The sequence below is a fragment of the Lissotriton vulgaris genome, chromosome 3_1 (genome assembly GCF_964263255.1).
Source record: "Lissotriton vulgaris chromosome 3_1, aLisVul1.2, whole genome shotgun sequence".
NCBI lineage: Eukaryota > Metazoa > Chordata > Amphibia > Caudata > Salamandridae > Lissotriton > Lissotriton vulgaris.
The window spans coordinates 1,242,072,899-1,242,095,171 of NC_141689.1; the positions used below are offsets into that span (position 1 = coordinate 1,242,072,899).

General features: G+C 47.4%; 1 protein-coding gene across 1 annotated transcript in view; it reads right to left on the reverse strand.

Annotated features, from left to right (window-relative positions):
* Positions 1 to 22,273, reverse strand: part of LOC147727726 (alpha-2-macroglobulin-like) — a 1,118,600-nt gene that overhangs the window by 301,723 nt on the left and 794,604 nt on the right. Inside the window, exons 22-23 of the mRNA XM_086961723.1 lie at positions 2,733 to 2,854; positions 1,450 to 1,501 (exon numbers count right to left, since the gene is read on the reverse strand). Coding sequence (XP_086817849.1) covers positions 1,450 to 1,501; positions 2,733 to 2,854 — 174 coding nt within the window. The remainder of the gene's footprint in view (positions 1 to 1,449; positions 1,502 to 2,732; positions 2,855 to 22,273) is intronic.

The window sequence follows — 22,273 nt, forward strand, 5'->3', positions numbered from 1 at the left end:
AAACATCAAACTGGCACAGTTGGCAGGTGGTACCATGAGAATAGCGAGTAAATCACCCTACCCTCCCCTCACCCCTGTCATCAAAATCTATAAGGCGCAAGCTCGGGGGTGGGTGTCATATATGGGGGTGAGTTGTGGGGTCATATTCCATCACCAAAATTAGCGACCACTGAGAACAAATTCCTGAGGCAGATTACCGCCCTTCCGATGAGCACTCTAATTTTGCCCCTGAGGCTGGACATGGGCCTCCGGCCAATAACGGAGGAGTTGGGGCTTAAACCACTTGCATTCTGGCGTCGCCTATGGAGTAGCCCAGACCTTTCAACTTACAGAGCGGAGCTAATGGAATTCTTATTGTTGCCCAATGCCACTAGAACACCTTGGTTGAATTATATTAAGAACATTTCCGAGGCTATTGGGCTTCCTGCACTATGGTCGGATCCAGCAAATACAAGCAGCAGGACCCCCAGAAAGGTGCTAACTAGAGCCTACTACGATCTAATGCTCTCTCGAGCTGTTGAGGGCACTCGTGATGGATCATTGACCAACCAATTTATAAAAATCAAAGACTCCTATCATCTGGAAAGTGTCTTAGATGTCATGACTCCGGTACTAACCAGGAAATTATTCCTACAATGGAGATATGGGACTCTTCCCTTGGCATCTTTCACCGCATCATGGTCTTGCGGCCCTCCCGCAGAAATATGTCCTGCATGCGGCCACAGAAAGGAGAACGATGTACACGTGGTCTTTTTCTGTCGCGCCTACGAGAAAAGTAGGAAATATTGGCTTGTGCCTTTACTTAAAAATCTGGGATTCAGATAATTTCTACCCGCCTACAGAGTTTTAAGGACAGACTTAGCCCCTACTATTGTATTCGCTTTATCTAAATTTTTAACTGCAATGTGGTATGCCCGGATTCGCTGCATCAAGAGACTTGGCGATTCTCGTCAGACATGAATTTTCAGCACACTTTTACCTATTTTGATCACTGCTCTTGTTTAATGCGTTTTTAACTATAAAATGAAATATTTGTATTTTTTAACAAACTATGTATATCTTTTATGATCTTGTGATCGAAATAAAGATTTTTGGAATGGAATGGATACAAATTCAGCACGAGGCTACGCTTGCTAGAACGGTTTGACCAAAATGTGCAGCGTACAACACAGGATAACACAATGAAATCGTGTTTAAAAAAGTGTGTAAGGTTTCAGTGGGCTTCAAGCACATACAAAAGCGAACTTGCAAATTAATAATACAATATGTTGGCATATGCTAAAGCACATATGTGTATTCGCATTCTCATGGTATACAAACAAGCATTAAAGCATGTATTTGTATGACTGTACGTTCTCACCATCAAGCATGTGCTTTGTGATATCTGCGCATCTTCAAGGCCTCTAGAGTCAGATTAAGTGATGCTGGCTGAAGGAGCCGTGATCTTACCTGCAGAACAGAGCAGAGCATTCTGAGTGACTTCCTTCTCAATACCTTCAGGCTGTGAGGAGAAAGCAATTTGGATTGGATAGGAGACACAATAATGAAGTAAACGCCAATAAAAACTAAAATGATTAAAACATTTTGTGAAAACAAAATCAAAAGAGGGGAATGTAGATTGAAATAATGAGAATGCGAATGCAGTCAAGAAAGGCAGAAAAGTGTCGAAGGCTATAACGGGTCCTATTACTACCTCAACGATTATTGTGCACAGATCTCCCAAAAAGATGGAAGGGCACCAATGGGCTCACCAAGGAGAAAGGACCGGGTCCTGAGGTAAGGATTAGGAACTCCGGAAGTAAGGTGCAGTCTGCAAATGACTTATTGACACATAGGCCAAAGTGAGTGGTTGATTTATGTTGGCCGATGACATAGCTTACAAGCCTCCTCTGTACCAGACACATTTCCTTTTGCAATGAAGGCAAGAGTGCGGCACCCAGACCCATGAGCGTATATACAACTTATTGGATAAACAGTACAAGGAGGCAACAGGGTTTATAAATCAAGCTGTGATTTGACTTGAGTCGTTTCTCATTGTTCTGCACACAGAGGAGTGAACTATAAATATGTATTCCTATCTAGGCTGCCCTCTCCTGAACAGGTTGGTGCCAATAGCAACATTCAACTCATAGGATGCAAGTCCCCGAGGATGGTAACAAGTCTACATAAACAGACCCAAAATATGGTGGTCACTGGGACCACGCAAAGTAAAAAAGTGTAAAACACTCTTTTATCAGTTGGAGCACGACGATAGACATAAATAACATACATCAGTAAACAGCAAAACAATCTCGCAGATGAGTAAATGTTGAATGTATAGCTCATGTCATGAAGTAAGGCGACTATCTCATTATACCATAAAGAATATCTGAAATAACATACACATTCATTGGTCTGTGTATCTCTGTGAGGGAACTGAGGCACAGAGTAAATTAGGAAGGGGAGTGCATTTATTTGCTTGCCACTCTTTCTAGATTCCTGCTCTCTTAATCCAGACTTTGTAGATTTACCCTGATCCAGGTTTCTGGCATCACCGAAGGACTAACATGATATTAACAATGATTCTGTTACAGAAGTAAAACAAGAACATCATTATAAAATATTAGCAAACAAAAGCACCTAAAAATAGCAAAAAGGCAACCTTTAGTTTAAGAGAAGCTCAGACGGCCCTTTAAACGAGTAATCTCCAGCACAGAGCATTGTCAGATTCTGATGGACACCTTAGCACTTACCTCCACCAGGAGAGGTTTAATGACTGTGTCCTTTCGCCCCTGGTCTAGAGCCACGGGGATCTCATTCCCACACATGCCTCCCTCCTGCAGGGCCTCAGAACTCACTGTGAAATTCAGCTCACCTGAAATCAGACCAACACATGTAAAGCATATAAAGCATATGTGGACTGGTCAACAACAATTTAAAGTTTACATCAGTAAGACAGCAACATGGTCAAGATGGAGCTCAATTATACGACAGGATCAAATGCTCAAACTATACTTCTCTTTCTTTCACACACATTCTGCAGCACAAACAGCCTTACTAATAAACTGCCATTAACCCTTAGAAAAAAGGGTAGTTAAAAAAAATATCCATTGTCCGATCCTCATCTAATTGCAATTATCTTTGTATACAATCCTGTCCATGCCCACACTCTTCCTTTGCTGCTCATTTAACAGATCTATAATGTACCTTAGGTTGTGTAGTTTCTTCTAAGGTATTTCGAATAGATTTACGATTTCACACGGGAACAGCCCCCGCCACCCCAAGGGCGAGAGTGAATGATCTGCTGGAATGGACTTTGACTTTGGGGCGTTCGCCAACTTCACACATTATTCTGTATCACTTTAGCTTTGTTTTGTCTTGTGTTTATTTTCCACCAAGGGCATCATCCACAGGAGAGTCTGTCATCCAGCTCAATTTGTCTAAATATGGAGGTGTACATGGGAAGAGGGGGGCACCTGCTCACAGCTTGCATTACAGCCAAGCGGGCTGTGTGGAGAACATGCATGTATATAGAGAGAAGGGTGGCTGGAAGGCACCCTAGGAAACCAATCGCTGCCAGATATCTGTTTTTGCACTCTGAGCTGCTGCATATAAAGCTATACCGATGGGGTTCAGGCTGCTGGCATATCAATAAATGAAGAACCAAGCTTTGCATTTCACACTGGTGATTCGGTCTTATAAATCCATCCTTATTGCTTCTCTCTTGCTGATCAAATCCTTTTCAGCTGTTAACCCTCTTTGGTAACCAGGGTCGGACTGGCCTATAGGGCAATCAGCAGTATCAGATGGGCTGGTGTGGCAGATTACTGTGTGGGCAAATTTTTAAGCAGTTTGTTGGCTTGTTATATGGCAAGGAGGGCCGTTTTTATTAGGTTTCGCCTGGCGTCCACTGCGCAGCAGCGTTCGCGCAGGCGAAAACTTTTGAGAAGCAGTCTGGGGATTTGTCCCGCGTCTCTGTTCCATTGGCTAGCTCCATAAATGGAGGCTAGCCATTGGAACAGAGATGCGTCACTCATTCCCCGAGCAGATTCGTGGGCGTTCCGGCCATTTTTTCGCTCTCTGCCCCTTTGTGAACGTCATTGCGGCGGTGGGCGTTTTTTTTTTTTTTTTTTTAAGGTTCGTTTTGGTCATTTGTCCGAAGATGGCGGCCGGGCAGTAGCTTACTTGGGAAGCTCCGCAGTGCCGTCTTGAACCAGCGTGGTCCAGTTCCCGCCCCCCTCTCGCTGTTCGTGTGCCAGTTCCCGCCCCCCTCCCGCTGTCCGTGTGCCCGTTCTTGCACCCCTCCCGCTGTTCGTGTGCCTGTTCCCGCCCCCCCGTTGTCCGTGTGCCCGTTCCCGCCTCCCTACCGCAATCACGGCACCTCGGCTTGTTTTTGTGTGTGTTAGAATCTGCAGATTATGCAGCAGATGATGGAGTATGTAGCAAATGCGTATCCATATTCCTGCGGAAAACGCTGTGGTCGCAGAATCGAGCTGGCTCTATCGAAGTTCTTTCTAGTAACATGGAATCTGCCCTGACGGTCTATCGCTTCACTTTACACATTGTGATCCCCGTGGTTTGCAGTCCGACTTGTTATAACCTCCATTCGCATCTGACTGGCGAGTTCCGGGAGCTAAAGGTCACCTGGAATTGTTTGCATCCCAAAGGCGTTAGAGTGGTTGCCTCCCAACCCCCTACGGCTTCTGGCCCCACGAGCTGAAGACACCAAACATATCAAGACTGAGCCTGTCTTCCATCTAAACCTCCCTGAGTGAATGAGAATACCCCCCACAGCTCGGGCCTGCAGGGAGCGTTAAGCTCCGGCCCTAGGTGTGGATTAGGAGAGCAGGCAGACTGGACGGAGAGGCGGCGTGAGCGGGCAGGGCGCTGTGGGAACACAGGTAGGGCTGGCCCGAGGTTAAACTCTGGCGAGTCATGCTGTAGGGGCGGAGTTTACTACACAAAACATGTCACGGCCTGCTAGAGAGAGCTGTCCTGCGGGATTCAGAACAGACACTTACTGAGCCTCGAGCTGTATCCTCCTGCCCTGAAACCCTGAGCGCAACCATTATCCGATGCCTATAGAGCCTGATTCTTTCTGCCCTTTCCTGAACGCCGGTGCCCTCCTCCGATCTTACTTTATATCTCTCTCCTTTTGCTGCAATCTGGTGCCCCTTGTCTTTTTCATTGCGCTCTCTTCACCCTTCCCGTAGCTTTGTCCTTCTTGTGTCGTGTACCCTTGTCTGCTCTCCTCAACCCTGCCCCCGCTGGAGGAGCCTGCAATGCCTTGGGGCCGCGGTTAGAGGCGAACATGCAGCCGGGGTGCATCGCGGGCAGTGGAGGCTTGGACCGTGGATGCTTAGGGGAGAGGCTGCAAGCTGCCCTGGCTGGTCTGCGGGAGCTGCACCTGCTTCGAAGCCGGCAGCAGGCACTGGTGACCCGGGCACTGGCGATGGACCGGACCACCGGGGCCCCCGTCCAACTGGGGGGCAGCAGCAAGGAACTGCGGCTGGAGTGCACTCTAAGTGCCCTCGGGGAGCAGCTGCGAGTACCCTGGAGAGGAGGGCTTGGGGCGCACATGAAAACTAGTGATCGGTCTATGTATATAAAGTAGCTTGATTGTCTATGCGCCAATAGAAACTATAATAAGCTCGTGTCATCGTGGACAATGCAGGTGAGTAGGACAAATAGAGCAGGGGTGGGGGGACATGCCCCATCAGCCTTGAACCTTACTGTTCGGGGTTTTGCGGGCATTATTTTCCCAGTGTACGGGAGCTTTTGAGGCCGGTTTTAGGGCAGGGTCAACTGCTGGCGCTGCTGGCCCTTTCTCCAGCTTTTCTATGCAATTTAGAGGTGGCACACTAGTTGTTACTGTAAGGGGGGGGGATAGAGAGGAAAGAACAGAAGCCTGGTTAGTTTGAGCGTTTGTGTTTTTTGCCAGCAGTGCTTTCGGTTCCCAGTCGACCATGCATCTGTAACCACTCTAGAAACGCCACACGTTCGATTACTATAGTCTATGCATCATTAGTTTTAGAGATGTCCTTGTTTCTCGGCCGTGGTCCTGATAATGGAGAGGCAAGAGGTGCCCACAGTGGTTTCTGAGGCAATGTCCATCTGGGGTCGGATCCTTCATACACTCCTTATCCACCTGAAGCCGTTGCTGCTACTCCCGATCCTTTTACTGACTGTTTGGTATAAAGTGCTGTCTGTGTGTGGGGGGTTCTCTGTGTGTGTGTGGGGTTCTGTCTGTGTGTGTGGGGGGTTCTGTCTGTGTATGTGTGGGGTTCTGTCTGTGTATGTGGGGTTCTGTGTGTGTGGGGTTCTGTCTGTGTGTGTGGGGTTCTGTCTGTGTGTGTGGGGTTCTGTCTGTGTGTGTATGGTTCTGTCTGTTTGTGTGTAGTTCTGTGTGTGTGGTTCTGTATGTGTGTGTGTGTGTGTGTGGTTCTGTCTGTGTGTGGGTGCATGTGGCTCTGTGTGCTGCTCTGTGTGGGTGCAAATGCAATAGGTCTCGCATTTGCGAGAGATTAAGCTATTGGCATTGTAAATGACAATGCCATTTATTTATCTATTTTCATAATCAACACATAAATAAAAATGTTGTCAATTACAATGCCAATAGCTCTAACTTTTGCAAAGGCGAGACCTTTGCATTGTAAATGCTTGTTTTGCTGTCTCTCTGATATTACCACAAATATTGCCTGCAGCAAACACAAATGCAATGCAGTCCACCATACCATGACAAATACCCTTGACAAATTCAAAACAGGCCTGCTTTGCAAATGTGGGCCACGTTTTAGCTACCTGATTCGCTAAAGGGTCACCTATAGTTTGGTGCCTGGGCCTTTTTTTTGTCCCAGTCCGACCCTGTTGGTGTCATAGGTTCACAGGGTTGATCACCCTTCTCGTGGACGTAAAGTAAATCTAAATCCAAGCAGCAGCAGTGACCTTTTAAAAAAAAAATTTGTATTAAAAATTTTTTTAACTACACATTTTTATTGATTTTCCAAGGTACCAAATGAGCGAAGCCCGGCAAAGACAACAGAAATACTGTGCATGACATACAGTTCGTAAGTACATCATACAAAACCCATATAGTCGCAGAATAACAGACCAAAAATATCTCCAACAACACCGAACACACCTAGAGATCTTTACATGCCCATTATATATAGATTTTCAGCCACAAATAATCAAAGTCAATGGACTAAACAGGTGAGTTGCTAACCACCAATCGTTCAAGGGGATCATGGGAGGCTGACTGCGACATGGGGGCAGGTCGATACCACTATAGGTGGCCCAACGGGTCAATATCTTCCTGTGCTTTTGTGTTCACCCTCTCCCCTGAAAAACCACTTTTCCGACAGTCATACATCTGTCCAATGCCTTCTTCCTTCTGGTCCTACTGGGCGGAGATGAAGCCTTCCAATGCCGTGCTATATCCCGCTTAGCCAGAGTGAGACCCAGAAATGAAAGATGCTGCTTGTAACAGTTCCCCCCAATGTCGTCTGTGCTGTGTAGCACCAATCTGGGGTCGAGGGGGATAGTCCACGCCAGAGCCTGGCCCAGGCAGGACATCACTCTGATCCAGTATGACTGGATCGCCGTACTACTCCACACAGGATGCAAAAAGGAACCATTGTTGGCCTGGCACCGAAGGCACTGAGGAGACTGGAGTACGCCTATTTTCCACAGCCTGTGGCGAGTGTAATACACCTGGTGGAGGTACTTAAACTGGATAAGCAGGTACCTGGAGGACACCGCCGCATACCGGGGGCAGGCCAAGGCATCCGTCCAGTCATCATCCGTGAAGGCTGGCAGATCGGCTTCCCATGCAGCTTTAGTGTTGTGGATGGTGGTCTTAGTGTGTGTATTAAGCGTTTGATAGATTTGCCTGATTTTGTAATCCCCGATGTCCCCCATCAGTAAGGGGCCTTCTAGCGGGTGGAATTCTGGTAAGGCCTCCAATTGAGGAACGTGGGGGTCCAATGCGCGTCGAAGCTGCAGATAGTGGTGGAACTTAGATTTGTGTAAGTCATAATCAGCTTTCAGCGGCTAAAAGGACATAAGGGTGTGCCTTACATGACGTCCCCCAGCGTAGAGATCCTGATAAGATCCCATTTACGGAACCTGCCCAGAGCAGAGTAGAGCTGGTTAATCTGCCCCACCATCTCATAGCCCTAACCGTACGCCTCCCGATCCATATGACTGTCTGGCATGCTCAAGGAAGAGTGTCTAGGAATGCGTTGCTATAAAGGAGGTGCAGCAAAGGAGTGCCAGCCATGGCCTCCCACTTGAACGCATAAGCCAGGTCTGACTGGGACCCATACCACTATTCGTTAATCACCAGAAGGTGTGAGGCAGAATAATACGCATGGAGATCAGCCGCCGCAATGCCGCCATAGTATGTGGGTTGCTTAAACGTGGAAAGCGCAACCCAAATTAAAACCCCGCCACAGGAATCTATTTAGAATTGCATTGAGTTGCTTAAACTACGTTGGAGGGATAGGGTATGGAAAAATTTTAAGCTGATATAGTAGGCGCAGCAAGGATACCCATCTTAAAGATAGCGGACCGTCCGTAGAAGGACAGGGGCAGCTGGGACGAAACTGTTGTCTCATTATAGACAGCTGGGAGCAGTGGGGCGACATTATGTGTCCAGAAGACTGTGGGGCACGGTGATATAAAGACTTCCAAATATTTAAAGCCTGTAACAGCGGCGTATAATTCGGAGGCCCACGCCTGATTCCTCTGCTCCCCGCATATGGGGAAAAGTGTGGATTTGAAAGGATTGGTACTCAATCCTGTGGTTTTGCTGAAGATTCGAAGGATTTGGAGGATGCGGGGTCCCGAGAGCGACGGGTCAGACATAAAAAAAAGATTGTCTTCAGCGTATACTGGAGAAAAACACCGGCACCCACTTGGGATAACAATGAACTAACTACTAAGACCAGCATGCTTCGGGGAATGTGCCCTTAGAGGCGGGACTTACTATCAGTAAAAAGAGCAACTCACCTGTTTTACCCGTGAACAAGGAGCAGAGAGTTGCTGCAAACGTGTTGGGTAATGGATAAAGGCGAAGAGGTTTCATCACGGCCGCACTGTTGTTCGCCATTAAAAGGCTGTTAAACTTCTCAGCACGCAGCGTCTCCTTATGGGTAACCTACTGTGTGTGATTTGTAGCGGCCTGCCCGGTCGCGGAGACGCCCTGCTGGTAATATCCAGATCGAGAGTTTGGTAACCACCAAGCTTGGATGAGATGAGGAGGCCGCATGGTAGAACGTAATAATGGGACAGTGGTGGCGTTTTTGTTCCCCTTCCAAACCACTTGGATTTTAATACAGGATACTGGAGAAAAACACCGGCACCCACTTGGGATAACAATGAACTAACTACTAAGACCAGCATGCTTCGGGCATGTGCCCTTGGAGGCGGGACTTACTATCAGTAAAAAGAGCATGCCGGGTTTGTTCAACTCACCTGTTTCACCCGTGAACAAGAGTTGCTTGAAACGCGTTGGGTAATGGATAAAGGCGAAGAGGTTTCATCACTGCCGCGCTGTTGTTTGCCATTAAAAGGCTGTTAAACTTCTCAGCGTGTGGCATCTCCTTATGGGTAACCTGTTGTGAGTGATATATATATATATATATATATATATATTAGTCCAAAGATTACCTCAATGGGGCATCCATCGTCTCGTGGGGGTGGCGCGCTGCCGGTGAGGTATCCGGTAGTCAATATGAAGTGCAAAACGGCGTCCCAAGCGCGCACTCAGGCACAGCAATAACCACACCAGAAATCAGGTCTGCCAAACAGGTAGGGTTTATTCACGCCATAAGCCTTACGTAGGGCTTATGGCGTGAATAAACCCTACCTGTTTGGCAGACCTGATTTCTGGTGTGGTTATTGCTGTGCCTGAGTGCGCGCTTGGGACGCCGTTTTGCACTTCATATATATATATATATATATATATATATATACCCACACATATACATACATACACACATACATATATATATATATATATATATATATATATATATATATATATATATATATATATATATATATATTTTCAACAAAATGCCCGAAAGCTTCAGGCAGCACTCCACAGCTAATTTCGCCTTCTGGCTAGTTTACAAGGAAAAACCAGCCTCTGCATACAAGGTAATTCTTCTTTATTGCGCCTATGCGTTTCGAGGCAACAGCCACTTAATCATGGCAGCTGACAAATGTTACACAGAGTTCCTGATTGCTTACATCTTTTTGTACTGCCCCCAGTGGGCCCGCTTTGAATGTGGTGAATTTGACGATGTATGCTGGGACATGTGGTTCCAGGAAAGTTAATTACCATTAGTGGGTTCCGTGTCTCATTCAAAATTATTTCAGCATTGTCTCTATTTAAACAGCCCTCCAGTGGGCCCCTCGATGCCAGGCAGGTTCCAGTGATTCCACATTAGCTGTGACACGCAGTTCGGCAAAGTTCCAAATTGCACAGCCTCTCACCTTCAGAGATGGTGCTGACCTGTACGGCAGGGCAGCCGTGTCTTTAATGTTTCCAACAAAATGCCCGAAAGCTTCAGGCAGCACTGCACAGCTAATTTCGCCTTCTGGCTAGTTTACAAGGAAAAACCAGCCTCTGCATACAAGGTAATTCTTCTTTATTGCGCATACTCGTTTCGAGGCAACAGCCTCTTAATCATGGCAGCTGACAAATGTTGACGATGTATGCTGGGACATGTGGTTCGTCAAATTCACCGCATTCAAAGCGGGCCCACTGGGGGCAGTACAAAAAGATGTAAGCAATCAGGAAAAGAAATGAGTCCCGCTCTGTTATGATAGGTTGAGGCCCACTGACTCCTCCTCCAAGTGGAAACATCACCCTGATTGCTGACCACTGTGTGGCAATGGACCGCAGGTCCCAGAATGCATTGTTCCGGTACTGGGCGATGCTGGAGTAGGTCACAACCAAATTGCACAGGTGAGTCAGGGAAAATTGGACACAACCTATGTCCTGATGTGTCCCGTAGAACGAAGCACCCCCTCGGGCCCCCACACCGCACCAACCTCCTGTCCGAGAGTCTGTCTGACCAGGACATGAGGACAAAGCATCCAGCCCAGTGTGAAGCACATGGGCATCAACATCGCTTCTTTTCTTCTCGGGCGGTGAAGGTGAGCTCTGGATATATGACTACCTGTCTAATGGCTGAATAAAATAAGAATGCTGAAAAAAGATGGTCCTTGCCTCGTGTTTCGCCAGGGAAGCGTCGCTGCTGCGAGGTATTTGCAGATATATATACATATATATATATATGACGAATCTGCCTGAAAATTTCCTCAAATTTGCCTCGCGGAGCTCCGGTCCTTCCTTGAAAGTTTCGGGGGGATTCGTCAAGCGGGGGCCGAGATAAAAGGGGGGTCCCAAAACGTGTTTTCCCCTTGTTAATTTCCATAGGGGGGTCGAACTCACTTTTAGCCCCAACGGCTGAATGGATTACCACCAAACTTGGCAAAATTGTAGGGACTGGTAGCCCGATGTGCCTTTGCTATGTCTCAAGATATGTGCTCCAGTGGATTTTCAGTAATTTAGGTTCAAAAAAATATATATATCTAAGGCAGCGCCCCGGTATGCGCACCGGGGAGCGCTCCGGGTGCGCCACGCGAGGTGCGCACTGAAAGCTGATTGGCTCTCGGGTGTCTGTAAACATTCAAAACAGTCCGGAGCGGCCGCCATCTTGTGTCTCGGTAGGATCGAGACACAAGAGGTGGAAAAAAAAAGGGGGAAATGACCATAAGGGGGCAGGGATAGACCCCCCTGACCCCCTAGGTTTGATGTGGGGGCCATAAAAGGGCCCAGCGGGTCAAAAACATTTTTTTTTATTTGCGCCGGGGGAGCGCCCGGTACGCGCACCGGGGAGCGGACCGGGGAGCGGACCATGGGGAAAAAAGAATGACAGAGTTTTTAAAAAATGTAGCCTTTTTTATAAATTGGAGGTAGTTCTAAAAAGAACTGTTTTTTTCTTCTTTTTGTTGTTTTATATTTTTTTATTGTTTTTTGAACATTTTTAACTTTTTTGGGGTTTTCTGAACAGTTTTATATTTTTTTTTGCATTTTTCATGGGGAGAAACGAAAAAACAGGGAATTGAAAATGGCTCAACTGGAGCAAAAAAAAAAAAGAAAAGAAATAATTAGGGTTTATTGGGGCATTTGTGGTTGTCCCCAGCAAGGACGATGAGCTTTACGCTCTGTTCTCCGTAGGAGATGGTCTTCCAACAATATTTACAGGTTATTCGGAAATCCGCAAACCGTGGCTGAATGCAAGGCATAGTCTCTCTTGCCTCTTGTCCCGACGGAGTGCGTTGCTTTCTTTTCGAGGTGGTGCTTGTAGTTTGGGGAGGGTTTCTGGCCCGTTTCCTCATCTCTGCAGCAGAATAGTTTATTGGATGCTTGCGCTGCATGTGTCTAATCATTGTGTTGTTTCCGAATGAATATTTTTTATTAGGGTTCCCCCTAGAAAGTTCCATGCCACAGATTAGGCAAGTCACCTTGGCTGCATTTACTTTTTTCTTCCCCTCTGGGATCGAAAAAAACTCCCAAATAATGTGTGGTCTTGGCTATTATGGGGTATTGTGTTCTTCAAGCCATCTTCTCCTCCCCTCCTCCTCCTCCTCTTCCTCCTCTTGTTGACCACCAATGTAATCTTGTGGTGGTCCTCTTGGTGGTTGTGGTGGTGGTGGTGCAGATGCACCAGCTGCTACTGCTACTGAAGCCATTATATAGATCAAAAAGGTACAGAGAGGTACAATCAGGTCTTCCTCAGTCAAAGGACAAAGTCAGAATAAGGAAAAAAGGTGAGATCTTTCATCATTTGGAAAAAAAAAGGCCTGAACCAATGAGAAGTGTTATTTTCAGGTCACAAGACCAGGGATTTCATCATTATGAAACTAAAACTGTTCTGCACCAATTAAAAGTATTATTTTCAGGTCACATGACCGACGCGCTTACGCGACGCGCCCCCGTGCGTATCACGCGGACGCGGCTACGCGATACGTCACAATCATGTTTTCATTCGCGACATTGGCGCTAACGGGACGCTTCCCGGTTCACGCACCGGGGCGCTTCAAACGACTACGCTCTCCGGGGCGCTCACCGGGGCGCGCCCCGGGAGCGCTCCAGGGTCAAAATTTTTTTTTTTTTTAAATACAAATAAAATATAGGATTCAATCATTTTCAAAAATATTACATTTCATAGCTATAGACATTTGCTATTAACCAAAGTTTGAAATTCAAAGAAAAAAACATAGGTTTGGGGCCTTATATATAGTTAGGAATTAGCATTTAAAAAACCTATGAAATTCACTGATAAAAACCATAGGTTTCACACCAGTTATAGTTAGGAATTAGCATTTAAAAAACCTATTAAATTCACTGAAAAAACCATAGGATTCACACCAGTTATAGTTAGCTGCAAATTTTACTGACATAAAACCATTGAAATTCCACGTTATAGTTAGTTGGACTCACTATAACTTGCGCGTGTAATGCACTGCTGATGACGTCACATATTACATCACTCATGACATGGTCAGTGACATCACTCATGACATCACTGATGACACCATCTTTGTGACAGAGTGACAGAGGGGTCCGGATGGTAAATTAGACCCCTGTCCATGGAAAGAAGATCCATCCGAGGATGTAGAAGGATGGGCTCGCACTGGGACAGAAGAAGCAACTCCGAGAACCATGCCTGTTGTGGCCACCTGGGAGCAATGAGAAGGATGTGGCAGGGTTCTCTCCGTATCTTCCAGAACACCCGAGGCACTAGAGGGATCAGAGGTAAGGCGTAAGCAAACATATTGGACCAGTTCATCAAAAGGGCATTGCCCTGTGACCCTTTGTGGGGATGCCAACTTGCGTAAGCTGGGCATTTCCGGTTCTCTGGTGTGGCAAAGAGATCCAGTGTCGGGCAACCCCAGCAACGAAAGATCATTTCGAGTGTTGGTTGACGTAGCTCCCACTCGTGGGTTGATGATCGGGATCTACTGAGGGAATCCGCCAGGAGTTTGGATATCCCTGGGAGATGAACTGCGGTGATTGTGATTTGGTGCTTGAGTGACCAGTCCCAAATTGACTGTGCCAGTTGAGACAGTACCAGAGATTTTGTTCCGCCCTGCTTGTTTATGTAATGCATGCAGGTTGTGTTGTCTGTTTGTATAAGGACAGACTCTCCTTGAAGCACAGGTTGAAAAGACTTGAGCGCTAGAAATATAGCCATGAGCTCCAACTTGTTCATGTGCAGGCTTTCTGAGGCAAAGTTTTCCTTTTATGGACAGGTCTTGGAGGTGTGCCCCCCATCCCTCCCAAGATGCATCCGTCGTGAGCGTGAGATATGGAGTGACAGATAGGAATGATGTCCCGGCTGCAAGATTTACTGGCTGTGTCCACCATTTGAGCGCTGTTTTCATGCGAGTCGTGACACAAATTAGATCATTGAAGGATCCGGTGACCTGACGCCACTGTCCGTCTAATTCTTCTTGAATGGGACGTGTCCGCAGTCTGCAATGTGGGATGAGTGCGATGCACGATGACGCCATCCCCAGAAATGACTTCAGCAGCCAAACTGAAACGTACTGCTTTGATAGTAGAAGAGATACTAGACGAAGAATCCTTTGTTGACGTTCCAGGGACACAAATGCTTTTGCCAGCGTGGTATCCAATGTGGCCCCTAGAAAATCCTTGCAAGGAGTTGGGCGTAATTGGGACTTTTCCAGGTTGAGAGACAGTCCCAAGGAGCGAAACACCCTCTGACAAAGGCAGACCTGGAAGCAGAGGTCAGCCCGGGACCAGGGTTCAATTCCCGGCTCGGCGGGGTCTTGAGTCCTAAAATGTCCATGGACTCGACAATTCTCACTCCGGTGCCAACTCGATTCACGGGTTCACACTCTGCGACTCTGGGCAATAGCTTGCTTAATCTTCACAACGGCCCCTCGCGGCGGGATGCCTGGCTTTCACCTTGCAGATACCCTGCCGGGGTTATCTCACAGGGGAATACCATGACGGGTTCCCTAAGCAAGCGCCTAGAAACCGCTTGGTGATTTGCGCTATATAAATTCCTGTACATTTACATTTACATTTACATTTACAAAGGGATGTATGGTGAAGCAGCTGTGCACGAGACTGCGATTTCAGGAGGCAATCATCGAGATATGGGAATATCTGGACACCTTGGAGGCGTAGATAGGCCATTACAGGAGCCAATACCTTGGTAAAGACTCGAGGGGCAGAACGAAGGCCAAATGGCAATACTTTGAACTGGAAATGTTTCTGCCCCACCTGAAATCGCAGAAACTTCCGATGACGTAGGAGTATTGGAACATGGAAGTAGGCGTCTCGAAGGCCGATAGTAGCTATGAAATCTCCGACTAAGAGCAAACGCAAGATCTCTGTAAGCGTTAGCATGCGGAAGGATTGACTCTTGAGATAGTATTTGAGCGCTCTCAAGTCCAATATTGGTCTCCATTCCCCGTTCTTCTTGACGATTAGGAAAAAACGGGAATAAAATCCCTTCCCTCTTTGAGACTTTGGCACTACCTCTACTGCACCCTTCTGAATCAGAAGTTGAAGTTGATGGAAAAGTTCCGTGATGTGTGTGGCGGCCCGGAAGGTGGAGTTGGAGGAGGGATATTGACGAATTCCAATGCATGGCCCTTTTCTACAATGTCTAGCACCCAACGGTCCGAGGTGATGGTAGACCATTGAGAACCAAACAGGGAGATTCAACCTCCAATCTGCTGGGTTAAAGGCAAGTCATTGTCGTTTACTAAAAGATCCTCTGTAAGAGGTTTTCCTTCTATAGGTCTTGGCCGGCTGTTGACGAGACGACTGCTGTCGGTTACTGGAGTAACGCTGGTTGTTTTGGTTATAGGAGCGATATTGATTGCTTCCTCCTCGAAAATTGGAATTGGTGACTCGTCCTCGAGCACCACGAAAGGGCTGTTTCCTAAATTGAAGATTTCCCAAGGCACGTGCAGTGTCCGTGTCCTATTTGATAGATTGTAACGCCTCAACAATGTGTGCTCCAAAGAGTGATTCGCCATCATATGGCATATCGAGAATTTTAGCCTGAACTTCCTGACGGAAGGAGGTGGAGCGCAACCAACGTTGCCTACGTAAGACAGCCGCTCCAGCGAGCTGTCGGAATCCAGTGCAGGCTACATCTACTGCACAATCAATCAATTCTTCAGACGTTCCTTCTCCTTCCTGAAGAAGTTGCAATGCTTCCGCCTTAGAAGCATCCGGAAGCAACGCCACATAGGCGGTCATATCTGCCCAAATTTGGCGGTCATATCGACCCAAGATGGCCATAGCATTAGCCGCTCTCACCGTAGTGGAAGACAACGACGAGAACTTGCGCCCTAGAGCATCAAGGAGACGGCCCTCACGGTCCGGAGGCGCTGTAATAGTGGATGCAGGATTCCGGGATCCCAGCTGAGCTGCCTGTATAACAACCGAATCTGGCTTTGGCTGGCCAATGAGGCATGCTGGAGATCCGACCAGAGCCTTATATTTCTTTTCTAATCGTGGTAATTGGGCAGGCAAAGAATTTGGCGTCTTCATTAGTTTCACCCCTTCAGCCCAGGTGAAATCTACAATTGGAACAGTATGAAATCATAAAGGACACAATCTTCCTCTCTTTGGACTCGTGGTAACTTAAAACGCTGAGCTGCTCTGTCCCTTAACTGATGAAAGCTTGCAATATCCACCGGAGGAGAATCCCCTGGCGTCACTTGAGATGGGGACGGTGTTTGTGCCCGATAGTCATCCCACTCCGCCATGTTATCATCACCATCCACATCTGTAACCTCCCCATCTTCTCAATCAGGAGGGTTCTCCTCGTCATCATAAGGATACACAGTTGCGTGTACTTGAATTGATGTGTGTCTCTGAATGGCAGCAGGTGGTGGAGGTAAGAAAGGAGCAGCTGACGGCTCCGTTATAGGGGTTAAGACTGAAGGAACTGTAGGCACTTGTGGTGATGGTGGGAAACGCCTGTTATAGTCGTCTAACATACTTTGGAGGTTAGAGATAAGCGAGAAAGGTAACGTCGCAGTCGGAATTTGAGTCGGAACCTCATCCTGTTGGCCATACTGCTCCTCCTCATCATTACTGAACTCTTGACACTTTATGATTAAATCTGATGGACTATGAGCCTCAGTGAAAGATTCATGTACATCCTCTTCAGACTCTTGATCTGAGTCTTTAGCAAACAAAGGCGAGGGAGGCAGTGCATCACCAGGAAGTGCAAGCTGATTACCTGGAACCATACTACTTTTTTGAAGAGTGTCAACATTGGCTAAACTGCTGGAAGACAGTGGCAATAAAGGCAGAGAGGCAAATGTAGACGGCATCGTAGACGGAACTGTCTTTTCTACATTTTGAGACTCCATCGTCGATGGCAATCTTTCCGTCGATGGTGCTGTCGTCAGCATAGACGATGATGTGGTCTTTTTGGTCTTCGTCGACGAAACCGTCGTCGACGGTGACCTCGTCGACGAGGCTGTCGTCGACGGCGATGTCGTCGACGGCAATGGTGCCGCCGACGGAACCTTCATCGACGTAGACGTCGACGGGACCTTCATCGACAGCAATAGCTTCTTCATCTTCTTCGTCGACGGAGCAGCGGTCGACGGAACACTCGTCGACGGGACAGTCGTCGACGGAACAGTCGTCGTCGAAGGCGTCGACGAAACCAGCATCTTAACACCCTTCGTCAACGATGATCTAACTGTCGACGGAGGAGGTTTCTTTGTCGATGACGATGAAATTGGAATAATCGACGACACAGTCTTAGAACTGAGAATTACCTTCATTGACAATGATGACGTCGACGAAAGAGCTGTAGACGATCCAGAAGCAAGCGTCGTCATGACTGTCGTCGACGATTTCGAACCAGAGACAGACAATTTTGTCAACAGGACTGTAGACGACACCGTCGTCGACGGAAAATCAGTTTTCTTCACAGAAAAACCTGAGGAAGTTGCAGCAGGAGCCTGAGAGCCAGATCTCGTGGGCCCAGAAGTGGTAGGAAGTGGTGAAGACACCGCAGGGGCCAAGGAAAGAGAAATTTTCCTCTTTTTTAAAAATGGAGAAGGCAACTCCTGCACACTACCACGTTTAGAGGCTGCTTGGGAAAGGCCAGAAATAAGACTTTCAACATCATAAAGTACATGATCCTTATCCTTAAGTCTTTGAAGCCAGAGGAGTAAACGGCCTTCCCTGTCCTTTAAAGTCTTTGTGGAGAATGTTGTACAGAACTTACAGCTCCCCACCTCATGGTCCGGGTAAAGACAGTAAATACACTTACTGTGTGGATCCTCTAAAAAAAGTCTTAGCTTTCCACAAGAAGAACAAGCTCTAAAAAGAGACTTCTTATTTGTAGACATGTTGAAGAACCAGGAAAAACCTGAAGAAAAGAGAAAACTGAGTAGAGCTCAGGGAGACTCCCTTACACACGACATGCAGTAGAAAATCTGAGGTGCTGAGCTCTGAGGAGAAGGTTCTAGAGGGTTGCTGTCGCCTGATTGGCTGCAGTTTAGACCAACATAATGACAAGGATAGACTGCATATGTTCTTTTCCTTTCCCATGCATTCCTATGTAGAAATATGTGTAGGCAGGTTATGCCTTTTTCTGGTACATATTTCAGGTTTTATGTTGATATATATATATATATATATATATATATATATATATATATATATATATATATATATATATATATATATATATATATATATATATATTTATATATATATATATATATATATATATTATATTATTGCTATTTTATTTACCGTGGGACTCCCATGCCGACGACGGGGAATATTCAAGCATGTGAATCTATGAAAGATACCCTAATACTGGAGAAATATAAAACCCACCAAGGTAGGTTAGGAGTCGACAGGGCAGCAGCTGCGTTGCCCGATAGCTTCGGCGGCTCCGACCGAATTCAGATGGACTATCCTGACCTTTGACACCCTTAGGACAGAAAAAAGGACCGGAATATCCCCAGAATTAAAAGGTTGGCCTCCCTAACGAGAAAAAATCCTCTGGAGCGGACTGCACAGGCTCTGGGATAACACGATCCAAGATGGCGGCGGCTCCGGTGTAGGAGACACACCAACCCAGACTTTTAGCTTCGACCTATGCAGGTGACCCAGTGAACACCCATGAGATCGGTCAGCCGGAGGAATCCCCCTCCGGTGACTGAAACGTCCCAGATAAAGTGAACTGAATGCTTACCCGCACCCTCACGGAGCTTACGCTGTGCCTCGCCCTCACCTATTGGAAAAATGGCGCCTGGCAGAGGCGGCGTGTGAAGATCTGTAAAACCGTGTCACGCTTGACCACTGGGCATCGGCTCGGAGCGAAGTCAGGCTCCAGTCCAGGTCCAGCACTACACCCCTCCTGCATCCGCTGAACTGCTACCGCGAAGAGAGATGAGGTGAGGAGCGGGCAGGAGGCTCGACGAGAGGGTATGGAAGCCACTGGACCAGTTTCCCCCCTCCCAGCTGTTAAGTAACGACTGAAGATATACAATTGGGGCAGGAGAAGAGGCCTGTAGCAATATAGGTAATAAAGTAACAATAAAGATGAATGTTTTTTTATTGCTAACCGCTGATCTTGGCCAATGTATACCTGCCTGACCCTAACATGGCACCCAATCTTGATTCCTAGAATGGCGGCCGATCACAAATACCACAATGCTTCTACTAAAGTTTCTTGCTGCTATGTAGTGTTGTAGTGTTGGTGGCTGTCCTTTTCTCTGCCTGAAGGACTGTCTGCTGAGAAATCCATCGCTCCATCAAATCTTCACTAAGATCACTTACCTGTCTCTGGACTCAAGACTTTTCGGTCTCCTCCCGATCCTTTCTCCTACATGGCTGAATCCGAACCTTATCCGAACATTTATTCAGCAGTGTGTTGCATGGCCCTAAAATGGCGTCTACTTTATGTTGTAGTAGTATTTACTCCCCTCGTGCTGACCTAACATCACCGTGCAAAAGTGTCCCTCATCATTGCTCTGCCGCTATAAAGGGAAACCCACATAATTTTCCCATTGTTGAGTGGTTCAAGCTTTTGCAATTACCTGACTTCATAATGGTGCCTGCATATCTGGTCCTGGAAGCTTTGCCACAGAGCACACAACAACCATCCTGCAAGGCTCTACCTGCTTCCATTCTACTTGAGAGCCCCACGCGTCAGAAGGTGAGCTGAGCACTTAGCCGGATAGATTCATGCCGCAGCCCTTACGCCACCAAGGTCTCCAACTAGTGAGACATACTGCCTGGACTGACAATGACAATACCCCATGGGCAGATTCTAAAACTGTTATACCTTGCAATACATCATTATCCCTAAATTTACCACCATTGTGTGTGCCCTTTACCAAAACACTCCTTTTCCCCTTGTTGGAAAGGGATCCAGCATTTATAACCAGAAGTCTCAGAGACCCCCCTGAGAGAGTCCACATCGTCAGGGGAGCCACACACAGCAGAGGTGTAGATATGGCACCTCTTGCCAAAGCACTTATTCTCCCCTTGTTGGGGAGGGATTGAGTATTAATGCTCTGGAGTTTCAGAGACCCCTTTGAGAGAGTCCACAGCGCAAAGGCAACCATAAACAGAGGAAGTGTGGGAATGATACCTCTTCCACTGGGATCACAGCCCACCGGACGTCGGACACTGTTTCTCCTCGTCTCCCGGTTATGTTTTCCTTCACCCTCTCCCTCCTCTTTCCCTCTCTCATCCTTAGTCTACCCCCCTGCTCCTATCCTCTCTCCCTTGAATCTCTCAACGCATGTAACTTCACTCCAGTAACTTATGTACCTTGTAACTATGCTCTGAAACTGTAGTAAGGCTTATAGGTCCATTGTTGACAATTGCTAAATTAGCAAGAGCTTTGCTGCCCTGAACCAGCTTTTGTGCACAACACTGCAAGCATCTATTACGCAAGATTTATTTGTGCCTCTTTTACACATGAGAAATGTCTGCTGTGCAGGTTCTTTGCTGTGCTCTGAGGTTTAGTCCAGCAGCCAGGTAACACGCTATTCCCACTCTGCCTTAGATATCCATTTGACTTTCGGTTTCTCGATCACTGCCATCTTCTTTCCCCGATCCTGCAGGTTTTCCCAAGACTCCGGCCACCCACCTTTCCTTCGAGCCACCTTAGCCCCCACGGAACCCATCAGGTACCCGGCTCTAGTTTCCTTGCCTACTAAGGTCACCCCCGCCACGGGCACACCGGCATCGGCCACCCTCCCTCCCCCAGATGCACCTTACTAACTCCGCGGTCTATAGTACACACCGCGTCCCTACGGCACATGCTTCCTAACGCTGGTCACACAACTTTTGGACTAGCATCGGCTGTCCTTTCTGGTACACGTCTCCAATTGCCATGTCCTTCTGGAACTCACTTTTCGGACCAGCACTAACTGTCATCACAGGCATCTCACCGGAGTTCACAAGCATCTTTCCCCCTGCATCACTCCAACCCCTCTTTTTGTCCCGTGGCCCGCGGCCCACACACCAACTCCAATCTTTCAAGATCACACCACGAGCTGCCTTGGCCTCGACCGACTTGCGCCAAACACACCCTGCATCACCACTGGGCCTCCTTGGTGCCCTAGCTTTCTACCGCTTAGATCAAGCAGGGGCCCCACCAGTCTCCATTATTGCTTGTTACACGACTTGTACCCGCCACCCCTTCTTCCGCCCACACTCACGTATTCAGTCCTGTTCATGGCTCCTGCATTTCGGCTCCCCCATTCTCACCCCCCACCCACCCCTCCGGTCCTTGGCGTTACTACTCGCCTTCATTCACTCTTTCCCTGCCCTTACCCTCGCCCTTACCCTCTCCCTTTCCTCCCTGTACAGCACCTCTTTCATTGACAACCGTTCCTGAAGATGATCCTGACCAAAGAGGATTGAAACGTCGTTGACCGTTCAGCGCAATAGATGGCGCATCTCCCAGTGTGGCTCTGTTAAAGAATCCGTCCAATCTTCTAAGACACCGGCATCATAATTCATTGTGTTGAGCCACCTTGTTCACCTGATTCACTGTATATATTTTAGCACCTTCACACCATGCGCCGTTCCTGCTGATCACAATTGTCACTTGCGTCGCCACTTCCTGTGTCACTTACACATTTAGGGCACCAAGTCCATTTCGGGTTGTTTGTTATTTATTCACGTACAGTGCTGCTACAACTGTATACTGTTTATTTCTTTGTTCTT